This window comes from Vigna unguiculata, chromosome 4, assembly GCF_004118075.2.
Source record: "Vigna unguiculata cultivar IT97K-499-35 chromosome 4, ASM411807v1, whole genome shotgun sequence".
In the NCBI taxonomy this organism is placed as follows: domain Eukaryota; kingdom Viridiplantae; phylum Streptophyta; class Magnoliopsida; order Fabales; family Fabaceae; genus Vigna; species Vigna unguiculata.
Genome location: NC_040282.1, coordinates 8,709,838 through 8,724,781, shown reverse-complemented (window position 1 = coordinate 8,724,781; position 14,944 = coordinate 8,709,838). Strand labels below are relative to the sequence as shown.

Sequence of the window (14,944 nt, the reverse complement as noted above, 5' to 3'; positions counted from 1 at the left end):
TAATGTATACTTCAATCTCAATTTATGTATTTTCCAACCTCTATTTCCCAATCTATCTCTTTGTATTTATTTCTCTTCACACACTTTCATCATAATTTACATGGTAGAAAAATCTTATAGCGAGAAAAAACAAATTTAATATCTTTTATAAATCAATGTCTCCATTAAATTTTTTTATTTTATCTTTTATTATAATTTCATAATATAAACTTAATATAAATAATATATAAATATAATTTAAAAAATATATAAATATATATAAAAAAAATTCAAAAAAAAAAAATTGGGGGAGCCACGGCTCCCCCGGTCACCACATAGGTCCGCCACTGGCTGCCCGACCGACGGACACGTGCATGCTGTCGAAGCCACAATATTTATGACAACAAAGTTCCACTAGAATGAGCGGACTATGACCGCTCGGGTCCACTCTGAAAAAATTGCCACATCAACAACCCACGAGATTATTCGCTTGTAGTAGGTGACCTTCGACCGCTTATCCTTAATCCGACCGACCGAAGGTCTGACTAGAGATGTTGATAGGTCATACGGTAAATTTGTTTTCCGTTATCCACCCACAAATATATAATCCCACACTTAAATTTGAATTAGGTTAAGGTAAAGTTTAGTTCTTAAAAAAAAGTAGGATTAGGGTATAAAAAAACTACTCAAAGAGTTTCATTTGATTTGATTTGAATTAATGAGGATAAAGCATGAGATAAATATCCAGTCTTGGGTGATATACGATTAATTGATTCTACTTTATCATAAGTTCACATGCATGAAACATATATCTGAAGAGATATGTTGTGTCTGCAGGTTGAACAAGACAAAATAAAACGATGTGACAGCCTGTGTTGAAGAGGGATTCCTCATCATAATAGGCCAGCAATGCACCCTTTCGTTTTACAACATCATTTATCAATCTTAGCTGTCAAAAAATGCTAGCATGGTCCATTCATTTTGTACCTACATAAAGTGTGATGAAGCAAGCACATGAACCACTACGTACATAATTCTTCATAAAGAAACAACATGGACCACTGTTTACGAAAGCAATAGTTCACCAACATTTGTTTTTAGATGAGTTTTATCTATATGTGGTAAAAATTAGAGGTTAATCTATTACTCTTTTTAATACCAAAATGTTAGAATTCACAATCTATAATTTTTTTTTATTATAAATTAATCTTATCTTATCGATTTTCTCTTTATTATAAATTAATCTTATTTCTTATCGGTATAAGATTTCGCTTTGAACAGTTATTCTCAAACTTGATCTCCATGAATAAAAATAATTTTATTTAGGGTTAAATATGTTTTGGTCTCTTAAATTTTAGTGAAATTTCAAATTAGTCCTTCATTGAAATTTTTGACAAATTTAGTCCTTCATCTTTAAAAGTGCATGAATTTAGTCCTTTTAATCAAATTTTGTTAAGTTTATTTGAAGTTTCAAACGCGTTTTATGACATTGAAGTGAAAATGGGTCGGACGATGTAAACAATTCAAATACTATCATGAAATGCGTTAGAAATGTTAGATAAACTTAACAAAATCTGTTTAAAAGGATTAAATCCACACATTTCTAAAGATGAAGGACTAAATTGGTCAAAATTTTTGAAGATGGACCAATTCCAAATTTTACTTAAACTTTTTGGGACAAAAACATATTTAACCATTTTATTTAAAGTGAACCGATTTAGTAAGAAGGTATTAGTTTAATAAATTGAATTTTCCAAATTATTAGAAAAAGGAAAAGGAATATAGACATGTGATAAGTCCACCAGAAAATTATGAAATGATAAAATATTATGGTTAATGATGGGTCTAAAAGCAACAAAAATGAATTATTGGAGAAAACAAAGCATGGTTTTACACAGAATATATTTCCCCTGTTACTTATCCTTTATCCCTTCCTCTTGTTTTTCTCCTTTTCCATGAAGTTCCTACATACTGAGCTTGAATGTGGGAACACAACCCCAAAACAGACAGTGTCAAACATAAGTAAAGTAGTATGCATAATCTTTGTCATATTTTCTGCGACCACAGCAGTGTTGAAGATGAATAAATTTAAGGTTGCATTTGGTGATTTGAAGGAGCCAGAAAGCTTGCCCTCAACATCTGTGAAGAAGTGTGAGATTTTCAGTGGGGAATGGGTGCCAAATCCTGAGGCACCATACTACACAAACACAACATGTTGGGCAATTCATGAACACCAAAACTGCATGAAACATGGGAGACCAGATTCTGAGTTCATCAAGTGGAGATGGAAGCCAAATGAGTGTGAACTCCCCATTTTCAACCCTTTTCAGTTTTTAGAAATTATGAGGGGAAAATCTTTGGCTTTTGTTGGAGACTCCTTAGCCAGAAATCACATGCAGTCTATGATTTGCCTCCTTTCAAGGGTTAGTGTTTCTCCTACTTTTTCAAGATTCAGATTCATAAGCTTCTTTCTGGTCTTTGATTCATCTATGTCTTTAAACTTTTTCAAACATGATCATTCTTGTAGATAAGAGGATGGAAAAGATGACTCTGAAAATAAAATTTTCACTACAACGTTTTCTATTACCTTATATATCGATATAACTCCTATAAAATTGAAACGTTCCATAATTGTTGGAATACTTTATGTTTTGGCATAATTGGTAGGTATCTTAAATTAACTTCAAACTGAAAATAAAAAGGTTGGATGTATGGAGATATATTTTCACCAAAAATCACTTTTAATTGTAGTTTTTTAATACAAAAAAAAATTCTGTTTTTTCTAGAACTTATTGCCAATTTCTTTTAAAAGTTGGTGTCTTACTATTAAAAGATTGTCACTAATTGATTACTAAGTAGGATTAAGTTGTAAAGATATAATTTTCTAAAATATTTACTATGGTAACTAAATTATAAATGTTTGGTAAAAGAAATATTTACCGAAGTAATAAATAAATATAAAATGGTGAAAAAAATTCGTACGACACTGTTTTTTAAACATCGTTTTAACTTTATAGATAAAAAATAATTTTAATTTTAATTAATTTAAAAATCTTATAATTTTTATTTAAAGATCCATTTTTCAATTTCATTTCTTATTTTCAATTTTGTTCATATTTTGCATCAAACTATATTATTATCTTTTATTTGTTAACAGGATTGCATACCTTTAGATATCATTTTGTTAGAAGATGGCTTTTAAATTTTTATTTTTACAACTTGAATATGAACTAATTTTAACTTATATTCATCTTTTCTTTTATTATTTTTCCCCTTCCATAAGTTCTTATAGATAGCAAACATATTAATAGTAATCCTCTTATCTTCTTCATCCTTCTCAAGAACAAAAAAATGTTCCTTTTTACTGTTAAATCTTCTATTCTGTTCCTTCAAATAACAGCTTTGAATATCTTTTGAATGCATTTTGACTATCACAAGAATTTTAAACCCATTTAATAATTGAAAAAGACAAACACTACTATAGTTTGTTTGAGCTCCAAAATCCAACAAACATTTTAATCTTTTTCACAAACATGTGTTTGTGTTTGCACACATTTTTCCTTGTTGTATTTGTAATCTAAATAACTAAATTTGAAGTCTTGGTCTTTCTATCTTTCTAGGTGGAGTGGCCCATAGATGTTTCCAACACGAATGTCTTTGCCTTCAAGCAATGGAAGTACTCAACTTACAACTTCACCTTGGCTAATTATTGGACACCCCATCTAGTTAGGGCTAAAAAAGTGGATTCAAATAGCACCCTCTTCAATGTTTTCATTGATGAGTTTGATGAAACATGGACAACTCACATTAAAGAGTTTGACTATGTGATCATCAATGGAGGACAATGGTTTTTGGGACCCCTTGTGTTCTATGAGAAACAAAAACTTGTTGTTGGGTGTCAACATTGTGACCTAGACAACATCACTCACTCAAACTTGTACTATGGCTATAGAAAGGTCTTTAACACAACATTTAAATCCATCATTAGTTTAGAAAACTTTAAGGGCACCACATTTCTTAGAACATTTTCACCATCTCATTTTGAAAATGGGTTGTGGAATAAAGGTGGAAATTGTGTGAGAACTAAGCCATTTAGGAGTAATGAAACAAAGTTAGAGGGCTATGATTTAGAGTTACATAAGATTCAATTAGATGAGTTTAGAATGGCCAAGAAAGAAGGAATAAAGAAAGGGTTGAAGTTCATGTTACTTGACACCACACAAGCAATGTTATTGAGACCAGATGGTCACCCCAATAGATATGGGTATTGGCCCAATCAGAATATGACACTGTATAATGATTGTGTCCATTGGTGCTTGCCAGGCCCAATTGACTCATGGAGTGATTTTCTACTAGAAATGTTGAAAATGGAAAGTGTAACATCTACAAGTAAAAATATGATTCATTCATAGATAAATTGATAATTTGATTTTAAAATATAGCATTATTGTAATATTTCATATACTTTTTTCTTGATTATGTGAAAAATGTAAATCATACTTTGGATATTATTATTTATTTTCAAAATAATATCTTCGATGAGATTAAAAACTAATTAACATCATCGTAATATTTGCTTTTAAAATTTCACATTTTGTATGGAATGTGTACTTCTATGTAATTTTTTTTTAATACTTGCTTAAAATTCATTTAATCTTAGATATTTGTGTTCGTCTAAAGCAATCATTCACCATATTGGAAAATTTGAAGATGAAAAATACTAAATTGGTTTTCATTAATAAAATACAAGTCAATCACAATGAATATGATACTATTGAACCATTTGTGCTAGTTTTAGAGTGAAGTGAAAATTCTTATATCTTTAGGAGATTTGGGTTTTTGTGGTAAATGGATGTATGGAATTTGTATCAACTTCATTACCGGTGAATCAGAGCCTTATTATAGAGTTGTATCCATCAAAAGGAATTAGAAAAAATGGTCCTTTAGCCATTCTATTATTCCTTGGCATTATAGAAGGGTTGGTTAGTTTGGTAAGGAAAACAAGATCCAAGAGTATGTTATATAAGGGTAAAACTAAGGGAAAGTCTAGTTGACGTGGGATTACTACAATTTGCAAATGATACATTTTTCATATGTGAGGCAGACATGAAAAATATTGTAGTGTTGAAAAGTACTTTAAGATTATTTAAATTAGGAGTATGACATGTAAAATCTTGATCATGTTTTACTATTCGTACTCATGTTGCAAGAAGTAAACTAAGTATTATTTTAACTTGGTCACTCTTCTATTCATAGAGGTCTTGAGGAAAAGTAATCCTTACAAAGCGTTTTTAGTCGACATATAGTCTTGAAATATTCTTTGTTCTTCAAGTTGTGTTTGCCCTAGTAAAACATTAAGAGTAATGATCAAATGACTCCTTTTTTTTACTATTTCTCTTACCACCTTACCTGGCCTGACATATTTAATTTTTTATATTTTTTTATAATTTAATTAAAATTTGAATTCATTATACGGAAGCTCAACGTTGTCACTCGCGCGTGTGTGAAACCCACCACCAAACCCTTTTCTCTTCATCACAAAACCCTTTCCCCAAACCCCTCTCTCCTTTTTAGTTTTCAAAAATCCACAAACCCTGAACCTTCAATTACGAACCCCACCCACATTTGACGAACACCACCCGCGCACACACACGAAACAAAACTTGCTCCCCTCCACTGTGAAAAATCGAAAACCAATTTCTCCTTTTCCCTCCACTCAAGTTATCTCCTTTAACCACACAAGAATTGCGAAACCATCGAACCCAATTCTTGCAAGAAGGGCGAAAGCCACCGAAGAATCCCACTATAATCAAGAAGCACCAACCAAATATATCTTTTTTCTCCTCCACTGTGAGAAATCCATAAACTCGTTTCTCTTTTCCCCTCCACGTTGTTCTGACGACAAACACCACAAAAATCGCGAACACCAAAGAATCACACCTACAAGAAGCGCAAAAGCCACCGAACAACCATCCCATAAAGAAGCAAACACGAAAGGGTAACATTTTCTCCATTTTCGGTTAGGGTTTATCTGTTCAACCATTGTAATGTTTTCCTACTTGGTTTGATATAATGTTTTTAAGAAATTGGTCATTCTATGGATTTAATGGTTTTGAGAAGTTCGATTGGTTGTGAATTTTGTGGTTTTATGCATTTTGATATCTTGTGGTTCTATTGGTCTTTGCTCATATTGTGACTTTTGTGACTTGATGGTTGTCAGTGAAATACAATCTAGCAAGGAATTGAGCTACCATATGGTGTTATTTTTTCCATTTTCCATTTTTATTTTTGTTGATTTGTTTCAGCAGTGGCGCAACTAATATGTACATCAGTTTGTGAAGCTAAATCGTGATGGTTGGGTAAAATAAGTTGTTTGCCAGACTATTATTACAAAGTGTATATTTGTGGTTAATCGCGAAGTAATAGTTAGGTGTGGTCTTCCCTATTATATTTTTTCAATAGTAGTGTTGTATTCATTGTTTTCCTCAATTATCTATTTTGGTGATTGAAGCTTTATATTTGAATACATGTGTGTGTTTATGTATCTTGGAAAAGTGTTACCATTCAATGAATAATATATCCCATGTGTGTAAGCATGAGATATTTTATTTACAATATATCCTCTGTGTGTAACCATTAATTATTTGATTTATATTTTTTTTGGTGAAGTGAAAATCTGATTTGGGAATGATGAGTGATGTTAGTGAAGACGATGGTTGTACAACTTAGAGGAAGGTATGACTTAGGAAATAGTTTTATAAGCTTCTTCAATATATTTATTAAATAATGACTTTATGTGGTTTTTTTATGGTGGATGCAGATTTATTTCAGACATTCATGTCGGACGCAATATGTTGGTTCTTTGAATAAAAGCTTAACACCAGAACAAATTATTTGTCTAGAAAAAACACCATTTGCCTGGATGCCCAAGTTGAAAGAGTCTATGAAGATAAGTAGAAATCTTCTGAATGAGTTGGTTAATGTGTGGGTTGAGAGGAGAGGAGGTTTTTGCCTTAGTAAAGAAATTGTTAGATTTTCTTTATTAGATTTATGCTTAGGTTTAGGGTTGAGGGTGGTTGGAACTAAATTTGATTTGAATGAGGGTTTTGCTCATAGTGAGTGTAGGAAACACTTTGATGATGAAAATGTTGATGTCAAAATCATTTATGAATTCTTATTGCAACATCATGAAGATTTAAGTGTAGTTGATTTTTGTAGATTGTATGTATTGATAGGCATATGTGAGTTTCTATTGTCAAGTCGCAGTGGTAGAATTTTTCCAATATTGTTCAACATTGTGGATGACATTGAAAGTCTTGAAAAATATAATTTAGGTAGTCTTGTGCATGAATACTTGGTTGGGAGTCTATGTACTGCTTCATTGTTGTTGAGAGATGAAGGAAATGCAAAATACTTTCATGTGGATGGTTGTGTTTATTTGTTACAGGTATAATAAATTAATCATAAATTTGTTGTTTTATAAAATATGATCTTGAATTATTAGTTAAGTCTGTTAATTTTTTTTACAGTTATGGGCTTTTGAGCATTTGTTGATTTGGAAGAGAAAAGGAGGAACTCCCACCACCCAATTCCCATGAATATTGCATTGGATGGATGTTAAAGTAAGAGATTCCATAGTTAGTAGTAGTTTGAAGAAGAAAGCTATTAGTTTTATCTTTTTTACAATTTATAATTTTATAATGTTTATTAGTGCATCAATTTATTCAATGAATTAATTAAAGTTGTTGGTTGATGTTGTTAACAATGGCAGGTTTTGCATGATGTTGTCGTGTCAGAAGAAGAGCTTAAACATGTTGTTGTTCAAAAAGGTTTTCATGAATATGGGTATGGATTTGGCAAAGTTCAAATGATAGATGAAGGAGGGGGGTTTTTACAAGAGAATGAAGAGCTTATGCATGAAATTTTACAACAAGAAGCGACTATTAAGGAACTTAAGCAATCAATTCATAATCGAAAAGCAAAGATGAAGGAGAGGAGCAAACAACTGCCTAACGAATATTTTCCATGTTATGAAGAAAATGGTTCTCTTGCTCACACACATCATAATAGTTTTGATTTGGGTGGCAATTCTGTTGTTGAAGATCATGAAGTTCATAAAAGTAATGAAATTTGTGTCCAAATGGAGGAAAGCAATGTGTATGCGCGAATGAAGCATCAACCACGCACACGTTACAAAAGTCGTTCTATTCGAACTCCGTATGCAAGTTATGGGATAAGGAGGTTGATGAAATAGTTGGAAAATATAATGATGTGTGAAATAATTTGAATTAGAAGTACTTTATGACCTTCTTATATATGAACAATGTTCTTTAAAAAGTACTTCTTAGTATTTAATGGTATCTCTTGTAATTGCTAATGACAGGTTCCTACTTTTTGACAGTTAAATTTCTGTGTGTTTCCTCATTACTATATTAGAAGATGATATTCCTCATGATAACAGTAACCCCAATGGTTTTGTTTCAGCCAACAAGGACTCTGGTGAATCCCACTTAGGTTTCTATCCAAAGGTGGGGATGACCTTCGAAACTTTGGATGAAGTAAAGAAATTTTATAAACAACATGCAATCAAAAGTGGTTTCGGTGTCCGAATCAGAACATCTAACAAAGACGATGATAATGAGTTGTGTTACATCAAAACTAGCTTGTTCTCGAGAAGGAACCCGTGTGTCCAACATCCCCTCGGAAAAGAAGACAATCCCGACTCAAAGAAAGGCTTGCCCTGCACGTGTAACTGCTGTTAAAAAGGAACGTCATTGGTTCATTAGAAGTGTGGTTGACGAACACAATCACCATTTAAGTCCACAAAAAACAAGGCTTATGTGTGGTCATACGAAGATAAATATGCAGGCAAAAAGAGTAATTGATATCAATGATCAAGCGGGTGTACATTTGAACAAAAGTTTTTGCTCATTGATATTTGATGTTGGAGGTTATGAAAACTTGGATTTTATGGAAAGGGATGTTAGAAATTATATTGGTCAGCAGAGATGAGTGATGGTTAAGGATGGCGATGGCCAAGCTTTGTTTCATCATTTTGAACGACAAATCTCATATTTGAATCATATTTTGCAATTCTTGCCAACAAAAACTATTTACGTTTATATACATCTAAAACTTGGAGGAAGTAATTCCGGTGAATATTTTTCGGGATCCATGAACCAATCGAATATGTAATGTTGCCTGAGTGCTTGAAGTTGTTCTTGCGATGTGGAAAGAAGTAAATTAAATTATAACTAGTGTATAGCATGAGAGGAAAACGAAATTCAATAAAAGTCAATTACAGAAGTGTATGTGGGCATGTTTTTTTCATTAAAAATTGTTTCACCATCCCACAACTCAATATATCTTAACACCATCATGCCGCAATCATATCTCCAAATATGTGAACATAAATTAAATCACAATATGATATGAATATAGTAATATTGGATAAAATGTAACACAAAAATTGGTACTTACAAATTGGGTTGAAGGGGAAGAAGGTCTTGGGTAAGGACTTCAAATTTAGGTTTATCACCATCAGGAACATTTAAAAGCAAACCAAATAAAATTTCCATGTTACGGGCCTTAAAAAATCCAATACAAAATTTCAACATACATTTTAGTAATGAATGGTTGAATTTGACAATTACAGCAATTATTTTAAGAAGTAAGCTTACAATCGCATTATTTATTCTTTTTCTTCCATGTTGTGTCCTTCCAAGAGAGTCAAAGACAAAAAATTGACGTGTCTGACAGTTGATTGCATAACACCACCAATGTTGCTCATTGATTATTGGAGCAATACCTTCCAAAAAAAACAAAACAGTCATTAAACATCCACAATAATTATTTAATAAAAAAATTAAAAATCTTTTTTCTTACAAAATCTACTGTCAATATATTGTTTACTGAAATCAGTCCACGCGTCAAGAAAGTGTTGTAGTCCCCTAAGCTCCAAACACGTCTCTTTGCCTTTGCCTTTCTACTATCTTCTACAACTATGGTCTGCATTCAACATATCACAATTAAATTTTGATACACCATCATCAACAACATCCATTAAATATATAAATTTAAAAAACAATAAGAATTATAATATCGTATACAGAGGACCAAACACAACTCTCTTGATCAACCCATTTAATTTTCTTTGTCTATACATGAAGGTGTTGCAAGCAAACAAAATGGCCTAACAAAATTTGAAAGCGAGAATGTAATTTGAGTAGGCAAAATAATAAATTTATAAATATACATGACTTAAGGTCATTACTATGTTGCAAGGCTTTCCAAGAGGACAAAATCCACAGCACTCAATTGTGGTTAGTATTTGATGATTTATGTTAACAACAACTTTCCTGAAAACTTAAAATTTAGAATTAACATTATATAACCGTGAAAATACAATGATGAAATTTATATCCACAACAATAACATACCTGTCGTTTTCTAAGACAAGAATCTGATACAATTGAGAAAAGTCTACATCTAATGAACAATTTTCTGGTTCAATAACGGGAATAATTTCCATTCCATAATGATTGTATTCAAAAGTACATTGCTCTGGTTGATCATAATTACATGATTGAGGCTCCTCAACACCAAAGGCATCACCTTTATGAAATGAAGAAGCTTGATGTTGATGAAAGAAAGATGCATCAGGTTTCTCACCTCCACGAGCATACTTTTCTTCCATACTGCTTAGTTGGTCTTCTAATTGACGAACAACCTTATAATTTCTTATCAACTTCCTTTTGCACCATTGCTTGAATTCAGTAAAGGACATGTCATCTATTCCTCTCTTTTTTATGCCATCTTCAGCAATATTTAGGGCATCACGAACAACATCAATGTTTCTTTCCTCTTCAGTTAATTCCCAATCAAGAACAATCTGCACAATGATGTCCAAACTTTATACCTTATTGGTACACAAAATAGAAATTAATCAACTAAAGTAAAATCAATGCAATGAAATACCTTGTTATATTCAAATGCAGATTTGATTTTGTGAGTCCTAATCATCAAGGACGGCCAACTCAAAATTCTTGGGAAAATAACATCACCTTCAAAAGATCCTAACGAAAGTAATCGACAAACCAAAAGCTGAAAAAATTTAAGGAACTAAATAATCATCAACTTCACAAACACAAGGCTAACAAAATACAACTTGGCTAACATAATAAATACCTGCAAAATAGCCACTGACCTAGCTACAGTTATGGTAGACGCATTTTGATCTTGCCTTAAAGTGATAGACCTTGACCAGTTGTATTGATTCAAGTTGTCAAGGCTATCCAACAATCTAAATGGCATGTTTGTCACGGTCCTAGAAGTCTTAGGAAAATATAAAAGAGCAAAACATAGCAACAAATATAAACGACAAACATTGTCTACATTGTCATTGTCATCATCATCGTCACTTCGTAAAAAAATATATATCTTATTATAATGTCATCTATTGTTATTGGTTGATGTTCAAATAATGACCTGATCACCCCGCACACAAGACTATTGAATTCTACATCAACTCCAACAACATTCAAACCCAAACAAACACAAACATCTAAAACGGACAATCGTACCAAATGTTGCCTGATACATATACTTTCATGTTTAGGCACCCACTGACTAAGAGTATGTTTTAACAACACTCCATTGATATCCAGCGGTTTCACCATCTCAACACACCACCAAAATGGAGTGACTCCAATTCGATAGCTATGTCTTGGTCTCAATAAACCATTTACTTGAACAATGTAGTCTATTTTACAACGATTGCGAACCATAAGCTAAAATACCAATCAAATTGTTAAAAAACCATGTTAGAAAAGAACAAGATATGAACTTCATTAACTAAAATAAATAAATGGACCATAATCACAAACATTTACCTTCCTTGACACATCATCTTCTTCTTCTGCCATAGATATCCAAAATCTCCTACTCGAACAAACACTTTATATAAATAAGGTATTCCAATAAATAAACAGCAAACACGACACCCAAATAATTAACTTAATAAAAAATAAAAAGTAATGAATTAGTTAACATTTTTTTTAATTATGTCCATAAAAATTCAAAGTAGTTTATATTTAAGTTTACACAAGTATTTTAAAAAACATTTTTAATTATGCTATTAATCTCTTCAACTTAATAAATTTTTCATTTAATTAGTATTCTCAACTTAAAAGGAAATCCTTTAAATTCATAAAACAAAATGCATTGTAATTTTAAAATGATAAACTTAAGAACCTAAATAATTTTGTATATAACTATTTACTCCTTCAAATATAATTTCAGAAACTAATACCATATTATCTTACACATTAAAGACACTATATTTAAATGTAATTTCAGGAACTAATACCATGTGTTAAAAAATAAATATAATTAAAAAATAATTAACTTTAAAAGAAAATTTGAACTTTAAATCTAAAATAAATATAAATGAAAAGAAAAAAGAATTATATATATATATATATATATATATATATATATATATATATATTTATATCCAAAAGCCTTTTTTATCAAAAGTTGACTTTTGGTATATATATATATATATATATATATATATATATCTATATCTAGAAGTATTAGTCGATATTCAAAAACAATTCCGGAGTAAGATTTGGATTAATATGATTAAATAATTAAAGGATATTTTTTAAATTTAATTCTTTTTTAAGTGTAGAAGAAATTTTAGAAATACAGAAAAAAATTTCCATATGCTATTTGTGATTAACCACCGTCATGGAATAAATGGGCTTTTATATGGGCTTGTTAGGCCCACACAATTTCTAACTCAAACAAGTTAGTCTCAAATAGCAATTCGTTAATTATAAGAATTTCTCTAGGAAAAAAAATGACAAATTTAATTTAATTTACAAAATTTCAATTAATTAATTTTTTTATCTTCTAGGAAGAAACTCGTCCCAACATCGCATCAAAGTAATTTTAAATAGTTTTATACATAATTAAAAAGTAAGACCATGTTTTCCACAAATTTTCTTTCTCAGATAAATCTTTCAAGGACACATCATGTCAGTTTACAATCAATTTTCATCAGAATTAATGTAATTTAAAATTAGTTTTGCAGAAGTTCACCAAAAATGCTCATTAAATATTGTGTTGCTTTCCCTAGAAGTATGGGCCACAATAAAAAATTTAACATTCATCACCAACCTTTTTCATATATTTGAACTTTTAAATTAATTATTAGAATTAAAAATATTTCTTGACATTAATTTATGAGTATGAATTATTTAATAATTTTATGAATGAGTAATTTCTCTAAATTGATTTTCTTTAGTAGAGTCTTGTTTCTCTACATGATTTCTTCGTTTAGGATTTTATTTGGAATTTTTTAGAGAACATATAAAAGAAAGTGTTAAAATTATTGACAAATTAATTTTATTATGTGATTTATTTAAAATATTATGATAAACTTAATTGTGATTAATAAAGTATAAGGACATGGTGATTATTATGGAAAATGATAATAAAATAAAATAAATATAAAATAAATACTAACTTGAAGTTGATTTATATTTTATATTAATCTATTAAAAATGTGTGAGAAGAAAAAAGAAAACAAAAAAAAATAGATTAAATAAAGATGGTTGAAGAACACATAAATTAAAAAATGCTTACTTATATGATCTGTTATAAATCGATGCCAATACTTTAAAACTTGTATATGCATAACATAAAAATTAAAAAACTTAGAGAAACTATATGGGAGAATTCTCTTTTAACTTTTGAAAAAGGTCATTTATGTTTTTCTTTTTCATCTTCAAAAACTATTAATGAAAAAAATTATCCTTGTCGAAAACTTTGCACACATACATATATATATATATATAAAAGCTACTTTAAATAAATTTTTCCCAAAACTCTATCAAGAAAAATAAAGTTATAAATATTTGTTTCATAAATTTAAAACATCTTTACATGTCAACTAATTGTACACTACAAAAAATTAATTAAATATTAATTAATGATAGAGAAAAAAATAATCGATCAATATAGTAATTACTACTAAAATAATCTTTACTATAAATAAAAAAATTATAATTAATATGTGACTTGAAATTTAAATTAATTTCTAACATTAATTACCAAAGATTTAGTTACTAATTCTAAACAAATTAATCTTAAATAGCAACAAATTTTAAAAACCAAAAAGTTGATTATTATAAAAATAATTTTAACTAATTTATAAATTAAAATTTTTTTATCTAAAATAATTTCTATTATGAATAATAAAATTATAATTATTTTGTGAATTTGACTCTAAATTGATCACTAACATCAATTTAGATATTAATTATCTTGATAACCAAAAACTTGATAGTTAATATTAGTGATCAAAATAGAGTATAATTCATAAAATAATTATAATTTGTTATTCAATGACTATTGTAGAGATCGATACTTTTTTTTATATAAATTGATGTTTAAATTAGTTCCTAAGATAACAAATTATTTGTTATCTTTAAAATTAATTACTATTTAAAAAATTGTAACAAAATTTAACTTCTTTTTAGCTATGAAATTGAAATATTGAGATGGTCCAAAATGAAGCATTTGGGCAAAAAGATGCAACATGGTCCAATGCATGTTGACATGGTGACATTTAAGTAACTATGCATATTCACAAGATGCCATATGTTCACAATGATCCCAGACAGATTCAATGCTGCACTAAAAAAAACCACAAAAACGGTGAGAGAAATATATAAATCACAAAAAGTAAAATGGGTATTTCAAAAATATTAAGTATAGAAAGAAAACATGGAGTTAGAAAAAGTAATCTCACAAATTATGTTTTCTTGTTTCTTCACTGGGGTTGTTAATTATTACTACCTTCTTTTTCTTTTCTAAACTCAGAAAAATTAACAATATAACCAATCTTATTTTAACTTTTTAAAATGACATAGGAAAAGTAAAATATTTTCAAAAA

The 14,944-nt window shown here is 29.7% G+C and overlaps 1 protein-coding gene and 1 long non-coding RNA gene across 2 annotated transcripts; both read left to right on the top strand.

Annotated features, from left to right (window-relative positions):
• The first annotated feature begins 1,853 nt into the window (after positions 1-1,853).
• On the top strand, positions 1,854-4,441 carry LOC114181413 (protein trichome birefringence-like 19). Its single transcript, XM_028067865.1, has 2 exons — positions 1,854-2,402; positions 3,600-4,441. The coding sequence occupies exons 1-2, from the start codon at positions 1,935-1,937 to the stop codon at positions 4,389-4,391; spliced, it is 1,260 nt and encodes a 419-aa protein (XP_027923666.1). The 5' UTR covers positions 1,854-1,934; the 3' UTR covers positions 4,392-4,441.
• A 168-nt stretch (positions 4,442-4,609) lies between these two features.
• LOC114181748 lies at positions 4,610-8,331 on the top strand. The gene is made up of 4 exons (XR_003603908.1): positions 4,610-6,714; positions 6,800-7,426; positions 7,509-7,601; positions 7,751-8,331. It is a non-coding gene; the product is annotated as an uncharacterized LOC114181748 (long non-coding RNA).
• Positions 8,332-14,944: the final 6,613 nt, after the last annotated feature.